General features: G+C 35.2%; 1 protein-coding gene across 10 annotated transcripts in view; it reads right to left on the bottom strand.

The window, feature by feature from the left end:
• Window positions 1-25803, bottom strand: part of ELP4 (elongator acetyltransferase complex subunit 4) — a 274173-nt gene that overhangs the window by 170984 nt on the left and 77386 nt on the right. For 5 of the 10 annotated variants that reach the window (XM_508351.8, XM_054662187.2, XM_063783967.1 and 2 more), the window contains exons 4-5: window positions 17785-17916; window positions 8794-8933 (exon numbers count right to left, since the gene is read on the bottom strand). In XM_508351.8, the coding sequence (XP_508351.4) occupies window positions 8794-8933; window positions 17785-17916 (272 nt within the window). Of the gene's footprint in view, window positions 1-8793; window positions 8937-17784; window positions 17917-25803 lie in introns of all 10 variants that reach the window. The other 5 variants (XM_009460184.5, XM_016920616.3, XM_063783966.1 and 2 more) reach the window with 1 other exon arrangement.

Raw genomic sequence — 25803 nt, 5'->3', positions numbered from 1 at the left:
TCATTTACCTCCACTATTAAGATTAGTAAATCTACTACCAGTGTACTGCCCCTTCTCTTTCTCCTTATATACATATGTATCAACAGCAATTGTCTTCAATTGTTTTTCTTCAGCCTAAAGTTCATGATCCAACATTTTGTTCACTATTTTTAATCGTTTAAACTTCTTTGTTCTTTGTCCTACTCACTCCACCTTGCAAAATTTCAACCCAGGAATCTTAGCACAGAAGCAAGAAAGTCACACAATCTGATAGACTGGCACCACTCCAATCATTTGAGATTTCTGTAGTCAGTGTATTCTTCCGGTCTATGCAATAACCCTTCTTAAGTTTCTCGATTCAACCCAAACTCCCAAGAGGTAAGTAACCACTCCCTAGTGGATAGCTATGCCTATTATATTTCACTAAGAGAAGTCATCAGTACATATCTTCAGAAACTGCTGCTTTCTTTTCTACATCTTCATCCATTCCCTCTTTATTAATTTTTTTTGCATTGATATTTAAATAAATTAAATAGAGCAAAAAAAATCTTATTTCACCCCAAACCCCTTCCAGTTATTGATCTTTCTTTGCCACCTGAACTCACCTCCACATAGCTCTTTCCATCGCTCACACTATTTCAGCCACATTGGCCATTTACATCCTTGAAAACACCAAGTTCCTTCTTTTATTAGCACATCTGCTATTCCTTCTGACAATAATACTTCTTGGCCTAGTGCCCACTGCATGATTACCTTCTTCTCAGTTGGGTCTCAGCTAAAATGTTTCCACTTAGAAAGACTTTGAGTGAACACAACTCAAGGTATACCCACTGCCCTCTCTGCCCACTTAGCTTCTGCCATAGAAAATGTTTTTTCTTTATATTTAACTACATATATATTTGTTTGCTTGTTTAAAAAAAATTATGTGCTTTGTTATTGGACTGTAAGCCACACAATGGCAAGGTTAACGTCTGCTTTGTTCACTACAATAATCTAGAACTTAGCATAATGCTAGGCTCATAGCAGGTGCTCAAGTTCATAGACGGTGTTGAGATTTGGAAAAAGCTTTCAATAAATATTATCGGACATATGATTATGTTTACTTACTTCAGTAGATTGGACTATCCTAAGTCTAACATCAGAATCCTGGAAAACATTCTTGATATTCCCTTTCCCCTTTCCCCAACCTCAATGAGATCTAGTGAGATCAGAGAGAGAGATAGCGAACAGATTAGGTAAGGCCTTGTAGGGTCGTGGATTTACTATCCTGAATGAGTTGGGGGATCATTGGAGAGTTTGATGCAGAGTAGTGATAAGAGCCGACTCATACTGTAAAACTGGACTGCCTAACAAGATAGCCACTAATTATATATGGCTACTTAAATTAACTAAAGAAAAATAAAATTAAAATTCAGTGCCTTGGTCTTACTAGTCACATTTCATGTATTCATTCGCGTGGCCGCTACATTACACAGCACAGATACAGAAAATTTCCATCACTGCAGAAAATTCTACTGGACAGTACTATGTTGAAAAAGTCACTAGGGCTATGTTGAAGAAAAACAGGAGCCAACAAGGAGCAAGGACCAAAGAGCAAAGAGCAAGACCAATTACGAGGCTATCCCAACAGCTGTGGCAAGAAATGTGGGTAATGTAGGCTAGCATGTAGAGTTGAAGGTTGCAAAAGTGGTATTTGGATACATTTTGAAGACACAGTTGACAGGACATGCTAATAGATTGGATGCAGAGAGAGAGAAGAGTCAAGGGTCAAAGATTACATTATTGAAGTAAGGGCAGAAATCTGGAAGGATATACATAAACATAACTGTGGAGGAGATGACTGAGATTAGGAATGGGTGAATAAGGTGGAAAATAATAAAACAAAATCCATGCATACCAGTGAGATAGGATACCATGCATGAAATGAGGAACAAGATGATTCACTTAACTCTGTGTACCTGATGGCCTTTAAAGGACAGAAAGGAGGTAAAAACAAGGCAAACATGCAAGCAAGCAGTTTCTCTCCATTGGTCAAAATGAGGCCCAGCCACTCTCCTAAGTGAAATGTTGAAACGGATAACCAAATACTGCATGTTCTTACTTGTAAGTGGGAGTTAAACATTGGTACACATGAACATAAAGGTGGGAACAATAGACACTGGGGAATACGGAGGGGGGAAGGGAGGCAAGGGTTGAAAAACACCTATTGGGTACTATGCTCACTACCGGGGTGAAGTGATCAACAGAAACCCAAACCTCAGCATCATGCAATATACTTTTGTATCAAACCTGCAAATGTACCCTTTGAATCTAAAATAAAAGTTGAAAATAAAGTAAGTTAAAAAACAAAACAAAACAAACAAAAAATGAGGCCCAGAATAATAGTCCTCTTTCTAAATTTTCAAACATTATCTTTTTACTTTAATTGTATCACTAGCAGCTAACCAGATAGGCAGAATCTCTCTTCACACTTACATGATGCCTTTCCTTCAGTTCTGAGATTTGGACTAATTTATCATTCACCATATCCTTTTAATAAAGTAATTTATAGTATACTTCTGTAACTATATGACTCCCGAATTTTTAGTCTTAGATGTTCCATAGAATTTCTTTCTTGTGAGTGTAAATTTTCTATTTTTTTTAAGACAACAGTTTTGCTCTTTTGCCCAGGCTGGAGTGCAGTGGCATGATTACAGCTCACTCAAGTCTTGGCCTCCCAGTCTCAGGTGATTCTCCCACCTTAGTCTCCTGAGTAACTGGGACTACAGCATGTGCCACCACACCTGGCTATTAGTATTTTTTGTTTGTTTGTTTTTGTAGAGACAGGGTCTCACTATGTTGCCCAGGCTGGTCTTGAAATCCTGGGCTCAAGTGATTGATCCTCCTGCCTCGACCTCCCAAAGTGCTGGGATTAGAGGCATGACTCATGCTTGTAATCTTTAATCTTATATTTAGACTTTTGAATATACTGTGGCTCTTTGCTTTTCAATCTAAAAGTCTTGTATTTTTGAAATAAAATATTATCTCCCAAGGAGCCCCCTTGGGAGTACCAACCCACAGACCCCGGCCGGGCATCTCATAACCATATGACTACTTGTCTCATCGCAGGCCTTAATAAAGCAACCCATAAGGCTGCAAATTATGAAAAGCTCAAAGATATCCCTCAAAGAGCTGATGAAAACCCTGCTGAATTTATTTCCCGCCTTACAGAGGCCCTCCAAAAATATACCCATGCTGACCCCACCTCCCGGGAAAAAACTATTGTTCTTAATACCCATTTTATCTCTCAGTCTGCTCCTAACATATGGTGCAAACTTAAAAAGCCTGAAGATGGCCCTCAAACCCCACAAGACCTTCTCAACCTGGCTTTCAAAGTCTTTAATAATAGGGATGAACAAGAAAAAATAAAGCCCAACGAGATCGTGCCAAATGTCAGCTACTAGCCGCGGCTATTCGCCAACCTGGCAATAGCACCCAAGGGCACAAAAGACCTGATAGCAGCCTCCCTTCTGTGGCCTGTTTTAAATGCAGCCAAGAAGGCCACTGGGCGACGGCATGTCCCAGCCCAAGGACACCAAAAACTCCTTGCCCAGCCTGCCAATGAAACAGTCACTGGAAGTCTGATTGTCCTCTTAACAATCAGGCTAACAGATCAACTCCTCAAAACCTTGGCAAGGTAAGGAGTGAAAAATCGCTCACCCTACCACAGCTCCTTGGCCCGGCTGCTGAAGACTGATGGAGCCCAGGACCCTTGGCCCTATCTGCATTGGAGCCCAGGGTAACTCTGCTAATAGCAGGTAAGCCAATCTCTTTTCTAATCGATAGCAGGGCCAGCTACTCGGCTTTATCTAAATTTTTAGCACCCACTTACCCTTCCCAGGTCTCGTCTCACATCCACACGCTACTGAATCCCTTACTTGTTCCCTGTCTAATACTATATTTCTTCACACTCCTTCCTTATCATGCTTCACTGCCCCACTCTCATCCTAGGCTGAAACATTTTAGCCAAATTCAAAGCTTCTATCACCTTTTCCTGCCCCCCGCAACCAGAGTCCCTCCTGCTCCTCTCTGCTAGTACGGCCCCTGACCCCCCCACCCAGCACCCGCTACCCACCTCTCTTGTTAACCCAGTAGTGTGAAACACCACCACCCCTTCCATAGCTGCTCACCAGGACCCCATCAAAATACAGTTAAAAGACCCCTCTAAATTTCCCAACATTCCCCAATATCCCATTTCCCTAACACACCAAAAAGGCTTACAACCCATCATAAACAAGCTCTGCTCACGCCGTCTTCTTAGACCAACACATTCTCCATATAACACCTCCATCCTCCCCGTTAGAAAATCTGACTGCTCATACCAACTCATTCAGGACCTCTGAGCCATCAATCAGGCTGTCCTCCCTATTCACCCCATGGTCCCTAACCCCTATACACTTCTCTCCCTCATCCCCTCCAACACCACCCACTATACGGTAATCGACCTAAAGGATGCTTTCTTTACCATTCCATTATACCCTATAACATAACCTCAAACTGTCATATATGCTCTGTCACTTCCTCCCAAGGGGCCCTCCGTTCTCCATATATTCCTACACATCAGTTAAGAGGAATCTCATTATCATATTTCCAGGCACTCTCTACAGATTTATAGGCTTCCCTAAAAAAAAAAAAAAAAAAAAAAAAATTGCAAACTCTATTACCCACCTCCAAAACCAACTAGACTCCCTAGCAGCAGTTACCCTACAAAACCACAAAGGCCTTGATTGACTTACTGCAAAAAAAAAGGAGGTCTCCACATCTTCCTAGATGAGGAATGCTGCTTCTATTTTAATTAGTCAGGCCTGGTTCAGAATGCAGTCAAAAAACTAAAAGACCAAGCGGTTCTCACAGAATTCAACTCATTCAATTTAATCAGTAGAAAACTCAGACAATATAAGAAACTACTGGTTATTGTTACGATAAACATGTTAAAATAAAATCTTGAAATTCAGAGAAACATATCAAAATAAACTCATTCTATTGACTACCAACTGTATGAAACTCAATATTCAAGAACTAACATCGTCAGATCAGTCTGTGCAATAGTTTGAAAGTGTACCCTACAAAATTCAGGTGTTGTCAGTGTGATAGTATTAAGAGATGAGGCCTTTAAGAGGTGATTATGTCATCAGGGCTCCTCTCTCAAAAACGGAATTAAGGCCCTTATATAGAAGGCTTCACACAGCATTTTGGCTAGCTTGCCCTTTCACATTCTGCCATGTGAGAACACATCATTTCTCTCCTTTGGAGAATGCAGGAAAAAGGTGCCATCTTGGAAGCAGAGTGCTGGCCTCACCAGACAACCACACCTGCCAACACTTATTTTCTCATAGATCTGGAGGATAGAAAGTTCAATATTTAATTTCTCTCTTTATAAATTACCGAGTCTCAGGTATTTTGTTATAGCATCACAAACGGACAAAGATAGGATGCCATAACAAAATACCATAGATTGGGGGGCTTAAACAGGAATTTATTTTCTCACTGTTCTGGAGACTTGAAGTCCAAGATCAACATGCCAGCAGAGTTGGTGCCTGGTGAGGGCTCTTCCCTTAGGTTGCAGATAGCAGCCTTCTTGCTGTGTGCTCACACGGCCTTTCATTCTTGCATGCTCCCGGAGAGAGTGAGAGCTCCTGTGTCTCTCCCTCTTTTATAAAGATACGAATCTTATCACACCAGGGTCCCACCCTCACAACCTAATCTAAACCTAATTACTTCCCAAAGGCCCCATCTCCAAACATCATCCCATTAGGGGTTAGGGCTTCAACATATGAATTCTGGGGGACACAAACATTCAGTTGGTAGTGGTAGGTTAAGCAATATGTTAATATAATTGTTAATCAGTAAGAAAGACGACACTGAAAAATGGCAGTGTCTTTCTAGTAAGGAAACCAAACTATGCTTGGACATACTTGTTAGCAAAGCTTAACTGAAAACAATGTCAAAGTAAAAAATCTTAGACTCCAGAATTATTCTCAAAACCAGCTTATTTAAATTTTGTGACTCAGATTATCTGATTTGTAATAGTGAAATATCCAAACAAAACTATCTTGATAATATTATTATAAAACATCTGAGATCTTTATACTCTGGCTTTAATTTGAAAATTTAAACTGTATGTATGAATTTTTTCTACAGGCAAACCTACTAATCATTTTAAATCAGTTACTGTAAATTTTAAATGATCTGCAGTTTTTCTTATTGTAAAAATATCTTTACATATTTTAATAGCACCTTCAGAAATTATAAAATTATATATTATATCCTCACATATGATAGTAGGACACAGCTATATCCTCCAGCCTTAATTATAGGAAAAGTATAGATAACTGTAAGGCTTAGCTTTATTGTTTTATAAATGAACCAGTAAAGTTCATTTTAGTGAAATGAGCACATGCTTTTCATAAATTAAAATAAATCTCACATGGTAAAGTACCCATTTTGAAAATTAATTTAATTACATGTTTAAAGTTTAATTACATTTAATTAAGCATTTAAGTTTAATATGAAATAAATGAATTATCAGTTAACTCTATGAAATGAAATACTGCCTTGATAATTAAAATCTACAAATTTTCCTATTCTGTGCAAAACTGCTAGTTCTTAAAAAACACTCAGAAAATATGTATTTTAAAGACTATAGGATTATATCCTCAAGGCTGATTAAGGAGTAATTTTTCTGGCACCTAGGTTGGTGGGTGTACATTTACTGCCTCAGTAAATGGAGGTAGCATGGTACAAAAAAAAAAGCAGAGGTTTTAGAAACTTGAGTTTGGGTGTTAGCTCAGTCACTGACAGCCTGCAACAGCAGGAGAGTTACTTAGCAACTCTAACCTGAAATTGCTTACAAAATGGGGTTAACATTCTCTTGGAGGGTTGTTGGCAAAATTTAATGAGTTATCCCATATTCAAACGTCTGGGAGAGTACCTGACTTGGAAAATATATTTGACACATGCTAATCCCCTCCTTACCTCAGCTGTTGAGTAAATGAAGAATAACACTGTACTTGCTGGTGTAAAAAAAAGTATTGTCCTTAAAATACATTTTTTTAAATCACAAAAGTAACACCATATTATTTTTCATTTAAATACATCAAACATAATATACATTTTACATTTATTTTCCTAAGCACTCTGTTAATGGAGACAGTATGGCATTATTGCTAATACAGATACTTGAATCAGGGAGAATTTACTTTGAACCTGGGTTCCACTCTTTACTATTATTTGAGAAATTATGGGAAAATTACCCTGACCTATTTCGCAAGCTTGTATGTAAATGCATGTTTGACTCAATGTGTGGCAAAAACTGGGAAACATAAAAATCAATATAATCACTCAAACTTAACAAAAATTTAGTGAGCTAGTAAGGCAGGTGGTATTTCCTCTTCTCCCCACCTCCAATTTTTCACATGAAGATATTGATTTTCACTGATTTTAGGTGATTTGCCCAAGGTTAAGGGTAGGATGAACTCAATGTAAGAATCCAGATTTAAAAAATTCTTTTATCAGTGCTCATTACTCCATGACACAGGAAAGTAAAGGTGAAAGACACCAAAATCTTCTGAAGCAGTGAAGCAAAAAAGAAAGATAAATCTGACAGATTAAGCCTGGTTCTATCACTTAATAATTAAAACTCAGATAAATCAATTCTGTGAATTTCAGTATCTTCTAGAAAATGGGACTACATACTTCTGCATATTAATACTACATAACCCTGTATAGGGTTAATATAAGGATTATAGAAGATAACAAATGTAAAGTGCCTAACAGAGTGGCTGACACATAGCAGTAATACATTAATGGTAGTTATAAATGCTAAAACAACATCAAAGCACTGCTTTTGCTAAGTCTCTATCCATAGATTGGAGAACTCCATAATAAAGTGAACATTTTTGGAAACATTTAATAAGCATGAGTATAGTAGTCTCCACTAAATTCTCAGGTATTATTTTTAGAACAGAGACTGTAAATTTTAAGTCATTTTGGTTCACAACGCCTTGCCTATTAAATCTTCATTTAATAGCTCATCTCATTTTGAAAATGGTTTTACAAATGCTTAAGAAAATATAAATGACAATCTGTTCCATAACTTACTGAAATAAAAATTGAAATTAAATATTCTTAATACTTTATAACATACATTATTCAATGTCAAGTCCTGTAATTTTCAGAGTTTTGTCTTAATAATGTACTGGCAGTATAAACATGTTGCATTGTTTTGATACTTAAAACCCAAACTCTAAATTCTAAGTCACTTAAAATTATACAGATTGTTTTATTTACAGCAAAGCCAGAAATAGAAAGCCTTCATAAATAAAATATTGTAAAGTATATACTTGTTTATGCTCTGAAAAAGTATATGCCAAAAAATTAAATTAAGCAAACGACATTAGTTTGTATCATTTTCATTGCTATTATTATCAATACATATTTATTAGGTGTCTATTTGCATTTAAAGCTGAAAGACTCTGGTTTAGAACTGTTCTACATTTTCTTGAAAACCAGCACTTATAAATTTGGTGTCCTGACTTTTCAAGTTGCAAATTAGAGAAATAGTGGTTTCAGCAGTTACAGGACCAGAGAAAAAAGAAAGCCACAGATAATGAAATACTATGAAAAATACACAGACTTGAAGTTACAAATTATGTAGAAAACTAATATTTATTATGATATTTACCCTTAGATGTGTATTCTTTCAAAAATGTGGTAAAAGTGCATTCTACTAATATTTGAAATCAGATTTTGTTATTAAATGGGTCATTAACTTACCAGGGTTCTACTTTGAGAGTTGAAGATATTTTCTCTGGAAGAAAAAATCCATGCCAATTTGAAGCCTCAATTAGTTCTTGTGGCATTCTTTTTGATGCATCATAATAGTGACCAAATCTTGAAGATGATACTGGTCCAATCTGCTAAAATAAACCCCACAGTGGTTGTTAAACAATTATTTTTAAGCTATAATTTATTTGTCCTACATCCAGCAAAACAATGGCATATTTATGAATTTTAAGCTAATAAGGAAGAACGGATATACATACACTAAGTAAATTTCAAAGAAGCATACAACAACCTTTATTATTTTAAACCATTTATAGTTACAAATCAACCTTTTTATCTTTCATGTTTCTTCACTTCTAGTGGTTCTCTAAATTTGACAAGAATTTACAAACCTCTTTGGTTTTTTTTCATTATACTGTATGCCTTCCTAAGTTCAAAACTTAATATACATAATTCTTAATTAATATTTAAGATTCTAGGTTTTAATGACAAGTTAAATATGCAGTTGCCAAGAACTAACTGAAAACTTAAACCCAATTAATTCACTGGTAAGAGGTCCAAAAGAAACTAGCTATTTAAATATATTAAACTGAGTATAATTTAAAACTGAATTCTCACATAAGACAATATACGTGTAGATTAAACATTTCTTGCAAATTTAAATTAAGCTTATAGGATAAAATGTACTACAATACTCCAGACAGGAACAAGGCACATGATAAAGTGGAAGATCGTATATGACCTACATTAGATCAATCAGAACCTGGCATAATCATTGGTTCATTGATAATTCCTCTTTTGTGTTCTCTACTAACAATTTCTCTAACAAATTATCTTTCTTATAAGAAACTCTAATTTATATGACACTGAATTTATTTATATGGGATAGCAAAAGTCTACTAACATAACATTATTATTACGTTGCTTTGAATGGACTTTGAGCTAATTTCTTTCATTCAATACATTGAAAATATATATACATCACTATCCAAAATTGAACTATTAACAAATTCCACTTGGCAATAGTCTCTAATAAAAGATTTCAGATCTACTATTACATAATTTCCACTGTCCTGAAACATATAAGTTTCAGCATATTCAACAAAACTAGATAATCACTACAGAAATTGAAGAACTATACATAGTAGATACTTATCTAAGTGACAACTTTTTAATTTAGATAAGAAAGACATATTTGCTTGACACTAGATATTTGCATTTAAGACTTCAAGGATTCATATTCTTAAACTAAATGCCTCCCAACAGGAAATTATACAGTAATAAGAAATAAAAATTTTTAAGTCTAATAGAAATACTTTTTTCAGATTCAGAGTCTGTGGGTTTGACATTTATTTTTTAAATGAAATGACCGTTCATCCCTCCATAAGGTACTACTTACTTTCATTAATGAAAGATATGCTATCAGTTTGCTTCAATCTAATCTTTTCAATCCAATATGTACAGAATTCTTGTTCCCAAAACATAATTTATCCATTTATCATGAAACTATTGATAAATAAAATATATAATATTAAAATGTTTCTTAAAAATAGGGTACAAACTTAAAAAATGTAAACTTATTAGTCTAAAGCAATTTAAACAAGGTCTGTTCTTTGGCCTATAATCTATTCTTTATCCGGATTATAGTTCAGAATGTTTTTATTGCAATCTCTGCTAGAGCTCATCTTTTTATTGTGTAAGTCCAAGCCCCCTTAATGTTTTAGAAAGGCCTTGACTAACTGAACTTTGATCTGATGTCTTCATTGAGAAAAACACCAGGTTGCCCATTTCAGATGCAAATCCCCCTAAGGCCCAATAGAATTTAGTAAAGACAGCAAAAAAGAAAAAACCAGAAGTTTCCAGGATCCTCTTTGAGAATCCTGGGGCACACTGGTGTCCTTAATCCATGCTGCTGCATGGATTAAGGTAGGTGATAACCTTTCCTGATTCAAAAGAATAAGCAGAGTGCCTACAAACTGGGTGGAGACTAGGATTTGGCTATAATAAAACACCATGCAATAAAAGCTTGGTCTATGTCAGAAGCCTCTGAAAAGGCCTCAATGTACCACATTCCCAGGCCTAGTAGGGAAGCTTGCAAAAGCCTACCTGAATCAAATAAGCATGAATAATCTATTTTAGCAGACTGGCCATGGGGAGAGAGAAAGAAAGAGACTTTTCACTTCTTTTAAGTTTGAGTTAATAAATTTATTAGTGGGCTGAAAGTTCTTGAAGTCCTATGCACTCAGAGAAATATGCTAAATTGCCAAGAAGCAAAGTATGCTTTTTAAGTTGCCGTCTCTATTAATGTTTCTAATTACAATATTAATGTGACAGAAATCTCAGATTTGGAATGAATCAAGGCAGAAAATTGATTTCATGCTGAGACAGTTTACATATAGAACACAAATAATTCATTAAAATGTAAAAATAAAATTGGAAGCTTTTCTCATTATAATTATTAATTTATTTAGAAATTAAAATTAGATATGGTAGCTAAAATATTCATAAGGTAGCCATGAAAATTTTATTGCTAATGAAAAACTTTAATCTTTCAATTAACAATGAAAATAAAAATATATTCTTACAGGAAAAAACAATTTTCCAAGTTTTTCTGCTCAAGACATATAACATTAACATATAATCAGATTTTGAAACACTGAAATCTTTTGAGGCCTAGAATTATAAAACAAAGACTTAGACATTTGCTCTAAAAAAGATAACTATATGCTGTAAATAAAATAATTATCATCTACAAAAAACTGTCATCAACTCAATAAAAATTGACACATTTAAAAATATCAAACTATTATCAATAACTAGTCAGCTTATTAGGTAAGAACATGTTGCTTTAGTTTTACATTATGAAAACTTCTAATTCACGTTCATAAACTACCTTTTGACTTTGTCATCTGTGGAAGTGAGTAAAATGAAATGGTTCAGTAAAAATTTATGATGTTAAAAGGAAATGAACTTTGATGGGGGTACAGGAGAAAAACGGTAAAAAAAATACCGTACTCTACTTGTAGTATGTTACAAAGAAACAAAACTTTCAAAGAAAAGCTGCACCAAGAAAATCTAAATAAGACCTTTTCTTACTGTTGTTATTATTTCTTATTTCTCAGTATAGCATACCAGACATCAAGAATCCAAACAGTTTTTAAAACACTTTGATCCTCAGTTTAATCACTAGAATCTGGAGCTAATAATTATTTTACAAGGCTGTTGTGAGACTCTAATGTAATACTGGCAATGAATATTCTGTAAATTGTGAAGTAGTATGTAAATGTTATTCATTGTTATTATTGTGTCATGATTCACTAGAGAATGAGAAGATCCATCACTGTGTTTTGTAATTACATTGCCTTATTGAAAAAATGGTATTTGTTGGTCATCTACACCTATACACATCTACCACAGGGCTGCTGCAGCTAAACCACTAAGATAGAAAGTCAATGTTTGATGAGAATTTAACATAATAAAGACTTAACACACTGCCATGAGTTGCTGGAGTCATTGTAGGTCATGGTATTAGAGCTCTACAATACTGAGAAAATTAAGTCTCAGAATATACTGTCGGCTAGCAATTCATGGAGTGAGTCAGGAATAGTGGTTGATGATTATAAGATAGGGGAGAAGAAGGCATGTCCACCTTAGAGAGAATTAAAATCACATGGTGAAGAAAAGAGGGCTTTTTTAAAACTATACACTCTTCAATTCAAATGAAGCACTGCTTTATGCTTTACTGAACTAGTGTTATTGATCTAGGTATATATATTCTTCTCCACTTTTGCATTAGTAAGTGGTAATATGGCTACACCCTTAGGACCTGGTGACAACTTATTTTAAAAGGCATCTATGATAATCAATACACCTACTTTTGAACTATTTATTTAATCTCAAGCCACAATTATGTTAACTGCATTTTGTCCCAAGTAAAATAAAGAAAACACAGTGAAGTCTACGGCCAAACCACCCTGAATGTGCCCAATCTCATCTGATCTCAGAAAACCCAGTGATATGGTTTGGTTCTGTGTCCCCACCCAAATCTCAACTCAAATTGTAATCCCCACATGTCGAGGAAGGATCCTGGTGAGAAGGGATTGGATCATGGGGGTGGTTTCCCCCATGCTGTTCTCCTGATAGTGAGGGAGTTCTCAGGAGATCTGATGGTTTAAAAGTGGCAGTTTCCCCTGTGCTTTCTCTCCTGCTGCCATGTAAGATGTGCCTTGCTTCCCCTTCACCTTCTGCCATGATTGTAAGTTTCCCGAGGCCTCCACAGGTATGTGAAACTGTGAGACAATTAAACCTCTTTTGTTTGTAAATGACCCAGTCTCAGTGAGAATGAACTAATACAGCCAGGTTTTGTGTGTGTGCGTGCGTGTGTGTGTGTGTGTGTGTGTGTGTGTATTAAAATGAGAAAGGCAAAGTAAAGCCTAGATTTATAAAGCAGATAATGACGAGTGATCATCAAAGCCTATCAGTCTTGGCAAATCATCATATATAAAATTACCTTAACAGGCAAATATACATGCTAGTGACATTTCAAAGAAAAGCAAAGAAGCCAGAAGGTGGTTCTATTTTCTAAATTGGATACAACTCACTGTAAATACAAGTAAACATAAGCATGACCATTGACTGCATATTCAAAATAAGCTATCATTTTGTCTGTATCGATTAATGTGTCTTAGCTCAGTTAAATATTTAATCTACATACTATTCATTCCTTCATGCATCCAACAAATAATTACTGAGCACCTACTAAATGTCAGTAAAACAAAACAGTCAAAGTCCCTTTCTCTCATTGAGCTCACATTCTAGTAGGAGATAGATGATAATAATAAATTAGATATATATTATCATCATTTAATGATAAGTGCCTTTAAGAAAAGTAAAGCAGTGAAAGAAGATGATACAGAGTGGTTTTATTTCATTCACAGCGACAAAGGCAGTCACTTCTGGTAAAGTAATCTTTTAGTAGAGACCTAAGAAAATGAAAAAATAAATAATCTGGACAAGTTCATCATAAGAAGAGAACAATTTTCAAAACATTCAAGCTTTAAACCTTGAAAACTGAGCACTAGGGCTGGGTTCAGTGGCTCATGCTTGTAATCCCAGCACTTCAGGAGGCCAAGGTGAGAGGATTGCTTGCTTGAAGCCAGGAGTTTGAGACCAGCCTGGGCAACATAGTGAGACCCTATCTCTACAAAAATATTAAACAATAAGCTGGGTGCTCTGGCACGCACTTGTGGTCTCATATTTGTGAGGCTGAGGTGGGAAGGTCACCTGAACCTGGGAGGTCAAGGTTGCAGTGAGACATAATTGTGCCACTGCACTGTAGCCTGGGTGACAGAGCAAGATCCTATCTCAAAAAAAAAAAAAAAAAAAAAAAAGAAGAAGAAAAGAAAAAAAGGAAAAGTGTACTAAGTTTATTTGTTAATATGCAACCTTAATTAATAGATAACAAAGCCAATGGCAGGTGCACCAGACTCTAAAAGGAAGAACAAAATTAGTACTACTCACTGGGGCAAGGATAGTATCTATGATTCAAATTTATAAAAAACAATGTATTTTTAGAGAAACAAATAATTTTTACCCCAACTCTATATAGCTTTCATAATAAGCAATAAGAGAAAAGGCTGGCCAGGTGCGGTGGCTCACACCTGTAATCCCAACACTTTCGGAGGCCGAGGTCGGCGGATCACGAGGTCAGGAGTTCAAGACCAGCCTTGCCAACACAGTGAAACCCCATCTCTATTAAAAATACAAAAATTATCTGGGTGTGGTGGTGTGCATCTGTAATCCCAGCTACTTGGCATGCTGAGGCAGGAGAATCGCTTGAACCCGGGAAGCGGAGGTTGCGGTGAGCTGAGATCGTGCCACTGTACTCCAGCCTGGGTGACAGAGCAAGACTCCGTCTCAAAAAAAAAAAAAAAAAAGAGAAAAGGCTTAAAGCTTTAGTTACTTGCATTTTTGACAACCATTTCACTTGAGAATGCTAATTACCAATGAAAAGACCAAAATCAGCTGGGTGCAGTGGCTCACACCTAGAATCCCAGCACTTTGGGAGGCCAAGGCAGGCAGATCACCTGAGGTCAGGAGTTCGAGACCAGCCAACATGATGAAACGCCATCTCTACGAAAAATACAAAAGCTAGCCGGGCGTGGTGGTGGGCAACTATAGTCCCAGCTACTCGGGAGTCTGAGGCAGGAGAATCACTTGAACCTGGGAGGCGGAGGGTGCAGTGAGCTGAGATCGCGCCACTGTACTCCAGCCTCTAAACTTAGAGTTTAGGTTCATTACTGACTCTTCCAGGACACAGCAATAGAAAAATTAGAATACAGTCACCATTAAGGCCAGTCACTTGAATGAATCTGCCAGAATCAAAGACGTGAAGTTCTTTGCCATTAGGGTTCTCAAGTGCTAGTCCTATATTTCTAGTCTGTTTTGATTTCTATCACTTAACTCATATTTTTCTAAACAGACTAACCTCTATTCTGGCCTCTTGCACCCAGTTCTCGTTCACATCCAAGCTAGGCTATACCTGTAACAACTTCTGATTACACAGAGCTTCCTTCTATTTTTTAATACAAATGTATAGTATTTTACTGTTCAGACATACCATAATTTATTTAGCTAGTTGCTTACTGATAGACATTTAGGCTATTTTCAATCTCTTGCTGTTAAAAAAAAATCTGCTGTATGAATAGCTCATGTGTATTTACTTTTACATTTGAGTAAATATATTGATGATGTAAATATCCAAAAGAATCAAAGAATATATGTTTTTGTAATCGTGAAGGTTACTACCAAAATACTTTCTACAGAAGTTGTACCTTTTTACATTTTCACCAGCAAAGTATGAGTATCAGCTTCCCCCACCCTAGCTAATACAGTGTCTTACCAAGTTAGATCACTGTCAATTTGATAAGAGAAAAATAGCAGGACAGTGTAGTTTTCATTTGAATTTCTCTCATTAAAACTGAAATTGGGCATATGTTTTGTATGTTTAAGAGTCACTTACATTTCCTTTTCATATTTTTGCCCATTAAAAAAAATCAGTTGTAGAATTTTCCTTTTTCATTTTAAAAGTTATTTGTATATAAGGAAAATTTGTCCTTATTTTATAATTTGAGTTGCAAATATTCTCTCTTAAATTTGTAGTTTGTTCACAGTCATTTAAATCACAGCTTAAAAATATTATTCAAATAGTTTCCACACAAATTAGAACAATATGTCATTGCTTAATATGCATCTATTATAACATGTTTTATATCTGGTACACAGATGATACTTAGTATTTGCTGACTGAATGAATAAATACATTTATCATTATTATTGATTAAAAGAGCATTAGCATAAGTGCTGGAGGTACAAGAGAAAATAAAACAAGCTCTCTGCCTCACAGAAAATTTTCTGTGTGGTGGAGGAGAGAGTTATACTACCAATTAAGTATAAAACAATGAGAAAGATGTATATATACATATTTTTTGAGACGGAGTCCTGCTCTGTCGCCCAGGCTGGAGTGCAGTGGCACGATCTCAGCTCATGGCAACCTCCACCTCCCAGGTTCAAGCAATTCTCTGCCTCAGCCTTCTGAGTAGCTGGTATTACAGGCGCCTGCCACCAAGCCCAACTAATTTTTGTGTATTTTTAGTAGAGATGGGGTTTCACCATCTTGGCTAGGCTGGTCTTGAACTCCTGACCTTGTGATCCACCCGCCTTGGCCTCCCAAAGTGCTGGGATTTCAGGCGTGAGCCACTGCGCCCAACCCAGAGAAAGATGTATTTTAAAATATATGAAGTGCTACAGGGAAAAAAAGGAAAGCGGAAAATTATGTATGGAAAGCCATAAGAGGTAGTAACATTTGAACTTGGAGAAGGATGCATTGGTGAGTAAGAAAGTGAAAAAAGCATTACTAAAAGAAATACAAGCAGTTTATAAGAAGCAATTCTCAAAAGATAGTTGAATGTAGTGTTTTATATACACAGGAGGAAGAGGCTAAAAAGGTAGGCTTGGATTAGATTATACAGATTTTGTATACATACAATCTTAAATTTGTATTTCATATTGCGAGCTTATAATATCAAACAGGTTTGATCCCATATACTAACTTTCATTAGTGGTAGTGGCTACCCAGAACATTCCTGTAGAGAAGAATTCTAAGGCTGTGTCTGAGTTTGGCAGGATAGTATTAGAGGGTACTACGGTCTGCTATTTATTTAGAAGGGGGTAGTGAAAACAGGAAACCAAATGAGGCATTTGAAGTTAAAGGTATCATACACATATTTCTATCCTTGGGAAAGATAACACTGATGTCAATGTGGAAGACTAGAGAAGGATGGACTAAGGAAACTATGTCTTATTCAGATTAGAATATTCCTTTCTTTTCTACTAGTATGCTAATATCTGATAGATGTTAAATAATGTAGTCTGAAAAGTGAATGAAGTGAAGAATCAAATAAGGAAGCTAATAAATGAACCATCCATCACCAGGAATAGAGTTCCTGAGTTTTACTGGACAGATTTATTGGCATTTGTTCTGACTTCTCAGAAATTTTTCCTTCATTTCTTACCTATTCTGTCTGTTCTGAATAGATGACGTTACCAGATAGATGAGTTTGAAAATGTAATGATTGAAAATGTATAAGGATAAAAATAGTAATTCCAAAGAACCATCATTTACATTGAATATTTATAGGTAACCATACTGGATAGAAATGGCTTCATTACTCTGTCTTGCAACTCTAGAATAAAGCATTCTATATGGGCATTATGGAAGAAATGAAACAACCTATTTTGGTAAAAAACAAGTTACCATAGATTTTATTTGTAAGAAATAGATCGTCTTGACCAAATACTCTACAAATGAAACAGCTAATTCTTTAAATAAACAAATACACATATAGGCATACCACAAGAGATTCTGTAAGATGAAAACAAATGCATTTGCAAATTTTGGAAAGAATTTGTATGTTTACTTGCCTCCATCTTGGGTAATAACTGGTAACGCCAAGCTATTTTCATCTTAATATTAGATTCCGGTGTTTTATGATTGTATACATCTTCATCAAATTCCTTTTTACATTTATCATCAAGTAATGGTGCTGGAAGTTCCTAAGAAAACAAAATGACACATAATTGAGATTCTGTGGTAAAATATGACAATTTTCTTAAACCATAATATTAGCAACACTAGAAATTTCCATTGTATTGAAAATTCATGACTAACATTGATTTAAATACAAATTCATAAAAATAGACATTTCTAAAACAGAGAAAACAAGTATAATACAAACATTAAGTTTAATTTTTTAGCAATAAACTGGAATTTAAAGAAAATATCCAAATTTCTATACTCACAAAAATCAATTGCCATTCGAACAAGAGGTTATACTCAATTCTCAAAACGTATCTGCTTAAAGCAAAGTCTGGAATTAGTACTTATGTATTCCATATAATTATTATTATGTTGGCCACAAGGTAAAAATAAAACATTTGCACAATCTGCTTACTGGTTTGTAATTTTAGAATTCAAAAAAGCAATTCACTAAAATAACGGGTGAAGTAACAACTAAGAATAATGACATTTATTTTACCTACATCAAATGCTAGCTTTGCACCTGCAAGCTTATGTCTCTTCTTTAACAATAATCTCTGATTAAATGAAGAGACAGTAAGTTACAATTTATTAATTTTGGAAGGTGACCAACTTCATAACCATAAAATACATAAAAAACTAGAAAACATGTTTGTTAAGCGGTACTATAGAAAGAATTCAAAGAAAACTGTATTTAAGTTTCTTGAAGAAGGAAAGCACATACAATAATTTTGTTTTATTTTCTATTAGAATCATAAAGATAATGTAGGGCATTGGATTAGTAAATATAATGTGTGCTATGTTATATATTAGTCTAAATTGCAACTTCTACTTTTCAAGATCAAATTTACTTATGCTTAGAATCATGTCGAAAAATCAGCTCAAAACACATTAACTGTTAATATGATATATTTTACTCACCTTCTAAAAGACCTCAAAGTGAATTCACATTTTAATTAATGCTAGTCTTAGAAACTAGTTATATCATTTAAGCTGTGAATCCATCATTCCTAGCTAAGCATTAGTATCTTACAGTATAAAGCAACTTCATTTTCCAGTGGAAATACGTATTTGTGAGAGTATAGTGTAATACAGCATCGTGGTTATGAGTTTGAATTCGGCAACTAGAATGTCCAGTTCAAATCTTGACTTTGCACTAGTAGCTGTGTCTGTGTTACCACAGGACCTCTCTATGTCTCCATTCAACATCTAAAAAATGGAGGTAATAGTATTTACTTCTGGCTGTGCGCAGTGTCTCACACCTATAATCCTAGCGCTTTGGGAGGCCAAGGTAGGGGGATCACTTGAGTTCAGGAGTTTGAGACCAGTTTGGGCAACATGACAAAACTCCATCTCTACAAAAAATACAAAAAGATTAGCTGGGTGTGGTGGCACATGGCTGTAGTGCCAACTACTTAGGGGAGGATCGCTTGAGCCCAGGAGGTTGAGGCTAAAGTGAGCCAAGATCATGCCACTGCACTCCAGCCTGGGTGACAAAGTGAAACCCTGTCTCAACAACAACAACAACAACAACAACAACAACAACAACAACAACAACAACAACAACAGTATTATTCACTTCAATGGGTTGTTGTAAGGAGTAAATAAGTTAAAAATGTAAAATACAGAGAATGATGTTTGCTACATATTAGGAATCCTACAAATATTAGATTGTGAGAAGTCAGTCAAACAATCGTCCTCAGAGCCACACATTTTGTATTGTCAATATTGGGCAACAAATTTAGTATAATGTATTTGGTTTAACATCTTTTTCAACCCCAGGGACACCTGGCAATAGTTGTAACAATGGTTACTCACAACTTGATAATAAAAACATTTGAAAAATAACTTATATCACACTGTCCTCTTATTGTGGAAAATAGGCCAATTCTAAGAAATGCTCTTACATTAATGTGTACAATATTAGAGAAATAAACCTAAAATACTAGAGATTCATTAATATGTTTAACTTATCTAAACAAGATGAGACTATAAAATATAGGTAAGCATTTCCTCATTTAAGTTATTAAATATGTATCTATTCCCATAATAGACGTTTTACCATGTTAAAAACTTTTAATGTATCATGAAAATTATAATGATTCCAAGTTTAATACTGATAAGGCACTCATTTTCTTAAAGATGAAAATGTTCAAAAGATGTACAGAAAATACACTTTATCAATTAATGCCTATGTAAAGGATATAAGGTTTCTTATATATACATATACATATATAAGGTTTCTTATATATACATATATAGGTTATAAGATTTATTATATATACATACATATATATATTATATACACATATATACACACATATATATATACACACACACACCTCCTGGGCTCAAGTGATCCTCCCACCTCAGCCTCCTGAGTAGATGGGACTACAGGCACATGCCACCATGCTTGGCTAATTTTTGCATTTTTTGTAGAGTCCAGATTTCACTATGTTGCCCAGGCTGGTGTTGAACTCCTGAGCTAAAGCAATCTGCCTGCCTCGGCCTCCCAAAGTGCTGGATTACAGGCGTGAGCCACCGCTCCCAACTCTTTATATATTTTTTAAAGTGAAATAAAATTCACATAACATAAAAACAACATTTTAAGTAAAAAATTTGGTAATTTTTACTAATTCAGAGTTGTGTAACCATCACCACTATCTACCTTCATCAGTCCCCCAAAAAACTGCACACCCATTTAGAAATCACTCCACATTCCCCTTCTCTCCTGCCCCTGGCAACCACTAATCTTGTCTTTATGGATTAGTCGTTCTGGACATTTCCTATAAATGGAACCATACAATACGTGACCTTTTGTGTCTGGCTTCCTTCATTTAGAGTAATGTTTTCAATGTTCCTCTATGTTGCACCATGTTTCAGTATTTCATTCTTTTTTATGGTCGAATACTATTCATTGTATGCATGTACCACATTAACTACTCATCACCTGATGTACATGGATCATTTCTATTCTTAAGTTATTATGAGTAATGCTGCTATAAATATTCACACACAAACTTTTGTGTGAACATGTTTTCCACTGTCTTTGGTATATACCTAGATGTGGAATTCCCGAGTCACAGGATAATTCCATTTTTAACTATTTGAGGAACTGCCAAAATGTTTTCTACAGTGGCTGCACCATTTTACATTCCGACCAACAATGTACGTGGGTTCCATTTATTCTATATTCTTAGCAACCAATTGTTGTTATTATTATTATTATTTTTAAATAGCTACCCTAGTGGGGATGAAGTGGTATCTCAATGCGGTTTGGATTTGCATTTTCCTAACGACAATGATACTAAGCATAACTTCATGTGCTGGGTTGGCCATCTGTATATCTTCTTTAGAAATATGTCTATAATGGTTTTATCCCCCCCCCCTTTTTTTTTTTTTTTGAGATGGAGTCTCGCTCTGTCACCCAGGCTGGAGTGCAGTAGTGCCATCTCGGCTCACTGCAAGCTCCACCTCTCGGGTTCATGCCATTCTCTTGCCTCAGCCTCCTGAGTAGCTAGGACTACAGGCACCCACCACCACGCCTGGCTAATTTTTTGTATTTTTAGTGGAGACAGGGTTTCACCATGTTAGCCAGGATAGTTTCAATCTCCTGACCTTGTGATCCACCCACCTTGGTCTCCTAAAGGGCTGGGATTACAGGCGTGAGCACTGTGCCTGGCCCTTATCCCATTTTTAAATTGGGCTGTTTATCTTTTTGTTGAGTTGTCAGACTACTTTATTTATTTTAGATAGTAGACATTATCAAATATATTATTTGCAAATATTTTCTCCTTGGACACTGGAAGTGTCCTTTGATGGACCAAAGATCTTAATTTTGATGAAGCCCAATGATACAGTTTGGATGTATTCTCCATCCAAATCTCATATTGAAGTGTAATCCCCATTGTTGGAGGTGGGACCTGGTGGAAGGTGAACAGATTATGGGGGCGGATTGCTCATGAATGGTTTAACATCATACCCCATGGTATTGTCCTTGCAATAATGAGTGAGTTCTGGTGTTTAAAAGTGTGAACTACCTCCCTGCTTGCTCTCTTGCTCCTGCTCCTCCCATGTGAGATGCCTGTTCTCAATTTGCCATCCGCTATGATTAGACGCTTCCTGAGGCATCCTCAGAAGCATAAGCCACTATGCTTTCTGTACAGCTTGCAGATCTGTGAGCCAATTAAACCTCTTCATAAATTACCCAGGCATTTCTTTATAACAATTTGAGAATGGCCAAATACACCCAACTTATCTGTTTCTTTCTTTTGCTGCTTGTGCTTCTGGTGTCATATTTAAGAAATTGTTGCCTCATTCGAAGTCATGAAGGTTTATACTTATGTTTTATTCTAAGGATTTTAGTTCTTAAATTTAGCTCTTTGATACATTGAAAGTGAATTTTTATATACTGTGTGAGGTAGGGGTTCTTATATTTTTATAAGACTGAAGTATCAGTTATGTTGAAATTATTATTGAGTACCAATATATGCAAAGTCCTGGTCTAGTTTTTTGTGGACACAGCAGTGAACAAACTTAGTAACAATAACAAGAGTACATATATATATATATAGTACTTGCTCTATTCAGGGCAGTTCTAAGTGCTTTAGATATGTTAATTCAGTGTTCGATAATAAACTTATGAGGTAGGTACTATTATTATTGCCTTTTAGGTTGGTGCAAAAAAATTGCGGTTTTTGCCATTACTTTTAATACATAATGGGAAACTGAAACATAAAGAGGTTAAGTAACTTGTCCAAGGCCACAGAGCTAGTAAAAAATGGAGCTGGGAATTTGAAGCCAGTTGGTAGTCTGATTCCAGAGTGTGTGCTCTTAACCACCATGCTATATTGCTTCTATAATAAGCTTTCATTCTATTTATCGAGTAAAACAATAAACAAACAAATAAATAATAGGTCACATGATAATAATGTATCATAAAAATTATAATGATTCCAAGTTTAACACTGATAAAGATGTTTTTTGTGGACAAGTGTAGAACTGGAGCAAAGTAAGAAGGCAAAGACTCCATTTTAATAAACTTAGTAAAGGATGGCCTTTCTGATAAGGTCAAAACTGATGGAGACAATTCTATATATAATTAGTTGAAATTCTATAAAATATACTACTATAGAACTTGTCACATAGATGTGGTATCATCTATATACAATTTATAATCTTTCAGAAATATATCTATGCTATTGCCCAGATCTTGACATAGTAGAAACAGCACTAATGTTAAGAGATTCAAGTATGTGAAGAATCCAAGGATCTGTAATTTAATCTTGCTTTATTCTTCAAATGCATATATGAGACTTATCGTACAGTAAAAAAGGAGTACATAAAAGAGGCACTAGATGATCTTTACTGTCCATATTTATATATAGCTCTCTCTTCTCTGAATTCCCATTTCACTTTCATCTGTGCCAAACATTTTGGTACTGGATCATATGCAGCTTGATATTCTTCGACATTTCATGTATGTATAATCTCATTTTCCAATAAAGGCTATAAATTTCTTGACAGGTAGGGACTATATGGTAATGTATATATTCTGACCTTGTTATAAAATGAGCACCGTAAGAAGTACAAAGAAGATACTCAAGAGATGCTTAGTGAAATGAACCACAGAAACTTCCTGGAACAATCTTAGTGGGCCAATTTTGTGTTATTCTCAAGGGAATCAATACCACAGCTTTCTCTGGGCTCCTTATGTTTCATGTGCTAATCTTTCTCTATCCCTATTATGTTGCAATTCTTTCTCAGTATAATGTGAGGTACATGTTTTCCATTTAATATGTTATTTGTTTTTTAATTATTATTATTATTTTTGAGACAGAGTCTCACTCTGTTGCCCAGGCTAGCGTGCAGTGGCGTGATCTTGGCTCACTGCAACCTCAACCTCCTGGGCTTAAGCCATTCTCATGCCTCAGCCTCCTGAACAGCTGGGATTACTGGTGTGCGCCACCACGCCCAGCTAATTTTTACATTTTTAGTAGACATCGGATTTTACCATGTTGGCCAGGCTGGTCTTGAACTCCTGACCTCAAGTGATCTGCCCGCCTTGGCCTCCCAAAGTGTTGGGATTACAGGCGTGAGCCACTGTGCCCAACCTTAATATGTTATTTTACTGCAAAATGTTGAACTTATAGTTCATTTCATCATTTTGAAAAACATAAAAGTTTTTCAGTCGATATATCCTGGAATTTTTAAAAAATAATAATTTAAAAAAAACAATTTCAAACAACGCAGAGAAGTACAAAGAAGAATTAGTAATCAAGGAAATGTGCTTTAAAACCAGTTACTATTTCCCACCCATTATACAGGCAAGCAAACAAACGAAACATCTAAAAATACCAAAGTTGTTAAGAGACCAGAGAAACTGGAAGTCTTATTCACTGCTGGTGGGAAGTTAGGAGTTTACCAGTTTTACTACTGAAAAACCACTTTGGAGAACAATTTGGAAAAATTTCAGCTGAAAATGTGCATATCCTACCAACTACTCCTGAATAAAAAACCTCATACACATGCCCCAAGAAGTAAAGAATCATCATTGAGCATTTTAATAACAATATAAATATCTATCAATAGGAAATGGTTAAACTGTTATATAAACATATTATTAAAAAGAATAAGATTGATATGAAATAGAATGGAAAGATCTGGAAAATAATGTTGAATCAAAAAATCATGTGGAGTATAACATAAACAATATGATAGTTTATGCAAATTTTTAAAAATCCACAAAGCATATACAGAAACATATATGTTTTAAAAGTATATAAACAGTTTGGAAAGAAATACGTCAAATTTTGCATTATAGTTGAAGAATAGGAAGGAAAATAAAAGACTTCAACTATCAACTATAATGTTCTGTTGCTTTTATTACAAAAAATATTTGTGCATACATAAAACATGAATAAAAAAATAATTTTGTTAATTATCAGTGGTGGTGTTAATTACACTATGGTATAAATATATTTAGTTTTTAAAGCTATCTTTAAAAATGTAGAAAGCTAAAAAATTTTAAAAGCCAATACCCCCTGCGGATAATCATTGTAACATTAAGTAGGCAACATTTCCAGTTTACACTTACCCATAAATATGCTAGAAAAATATTACCATAACAATAGTATTACATAATAAAATATCAATAATTAATATTAACACTTTATAGACAAAAACAAAAATAAAGTAAAATGGAAAGAACTAAAGAACTATTGAACTGATCAACAATTCTTCAGTTCAAGAGATATTATTTCTCAACATGTTCTCCCCTAAGATAAATAACATGATTTTGGAGCACAGTAAGAAGTTGGCATTAGTATGATCCTTTTTACACTTTTCAGCTTGCAACAAAATCAATTTCTCTTTCCTTTTCCCCTTCTCTAAAACATGAGGAAATTAGCACTTACTTTCTCTTAACTCCTCTCCCTCAAATCTCGTTTTTTTCCCCCCTATTATTTCAGTGCTGTTACGGTTTATAACGTTTTACATTCTAGTCTGTAACCAGACACAGAGTTACTTAGTTTAGGTTGTTAACATGGATTCATTCACCACTGGTCCTTTTAAAACAGGTCCACCTTTCTTGAGTTACCTTAGTTGATAACTGCATTTACTTAACAGTCAGGAAGGCACTAAGAATAGAGCAGTGAACAGAGTAAAGAAAGTCTCTGCTTTCATGAAGTTATATTCTAGAAGGGCAGCGATAGGAACTTCTAAGAAAACAGGGAAAGAATACAGAGTAATGGGGAGAGGCATTACTTAAAATAGGGTAGTCAAAGGAAGCTCTCCCTGACAAGGTAGATAGATTATATTTTTGATTATTTTTTTCAAGAGAGATCATGGAGTTTCTTCATGTTTAAAAATATTTGGCCGGTCGCCGTGGCTCACGCCTGTAATCC

Source organism: Pan troglodytes, chromosome 9 (genome assembly GCF_028858775.2).
Source record: "Pan troglodytes isolate AG18354 chromosome 9, NHGRI_mPanTro3-v2.0_pri, whole genome shotgun sequence".
Taxonomy (NCBI): domain Eukaryota; kingdom Metazoa; phylum Chordata; class Mammalia; order Primates; family Hominidae; genus Pan; species Pan troglodytes.
Note: the sequence above shows the minus strand (reverse complement) of the source record. Positions and strands in the feature narration are given on the sequence as shown.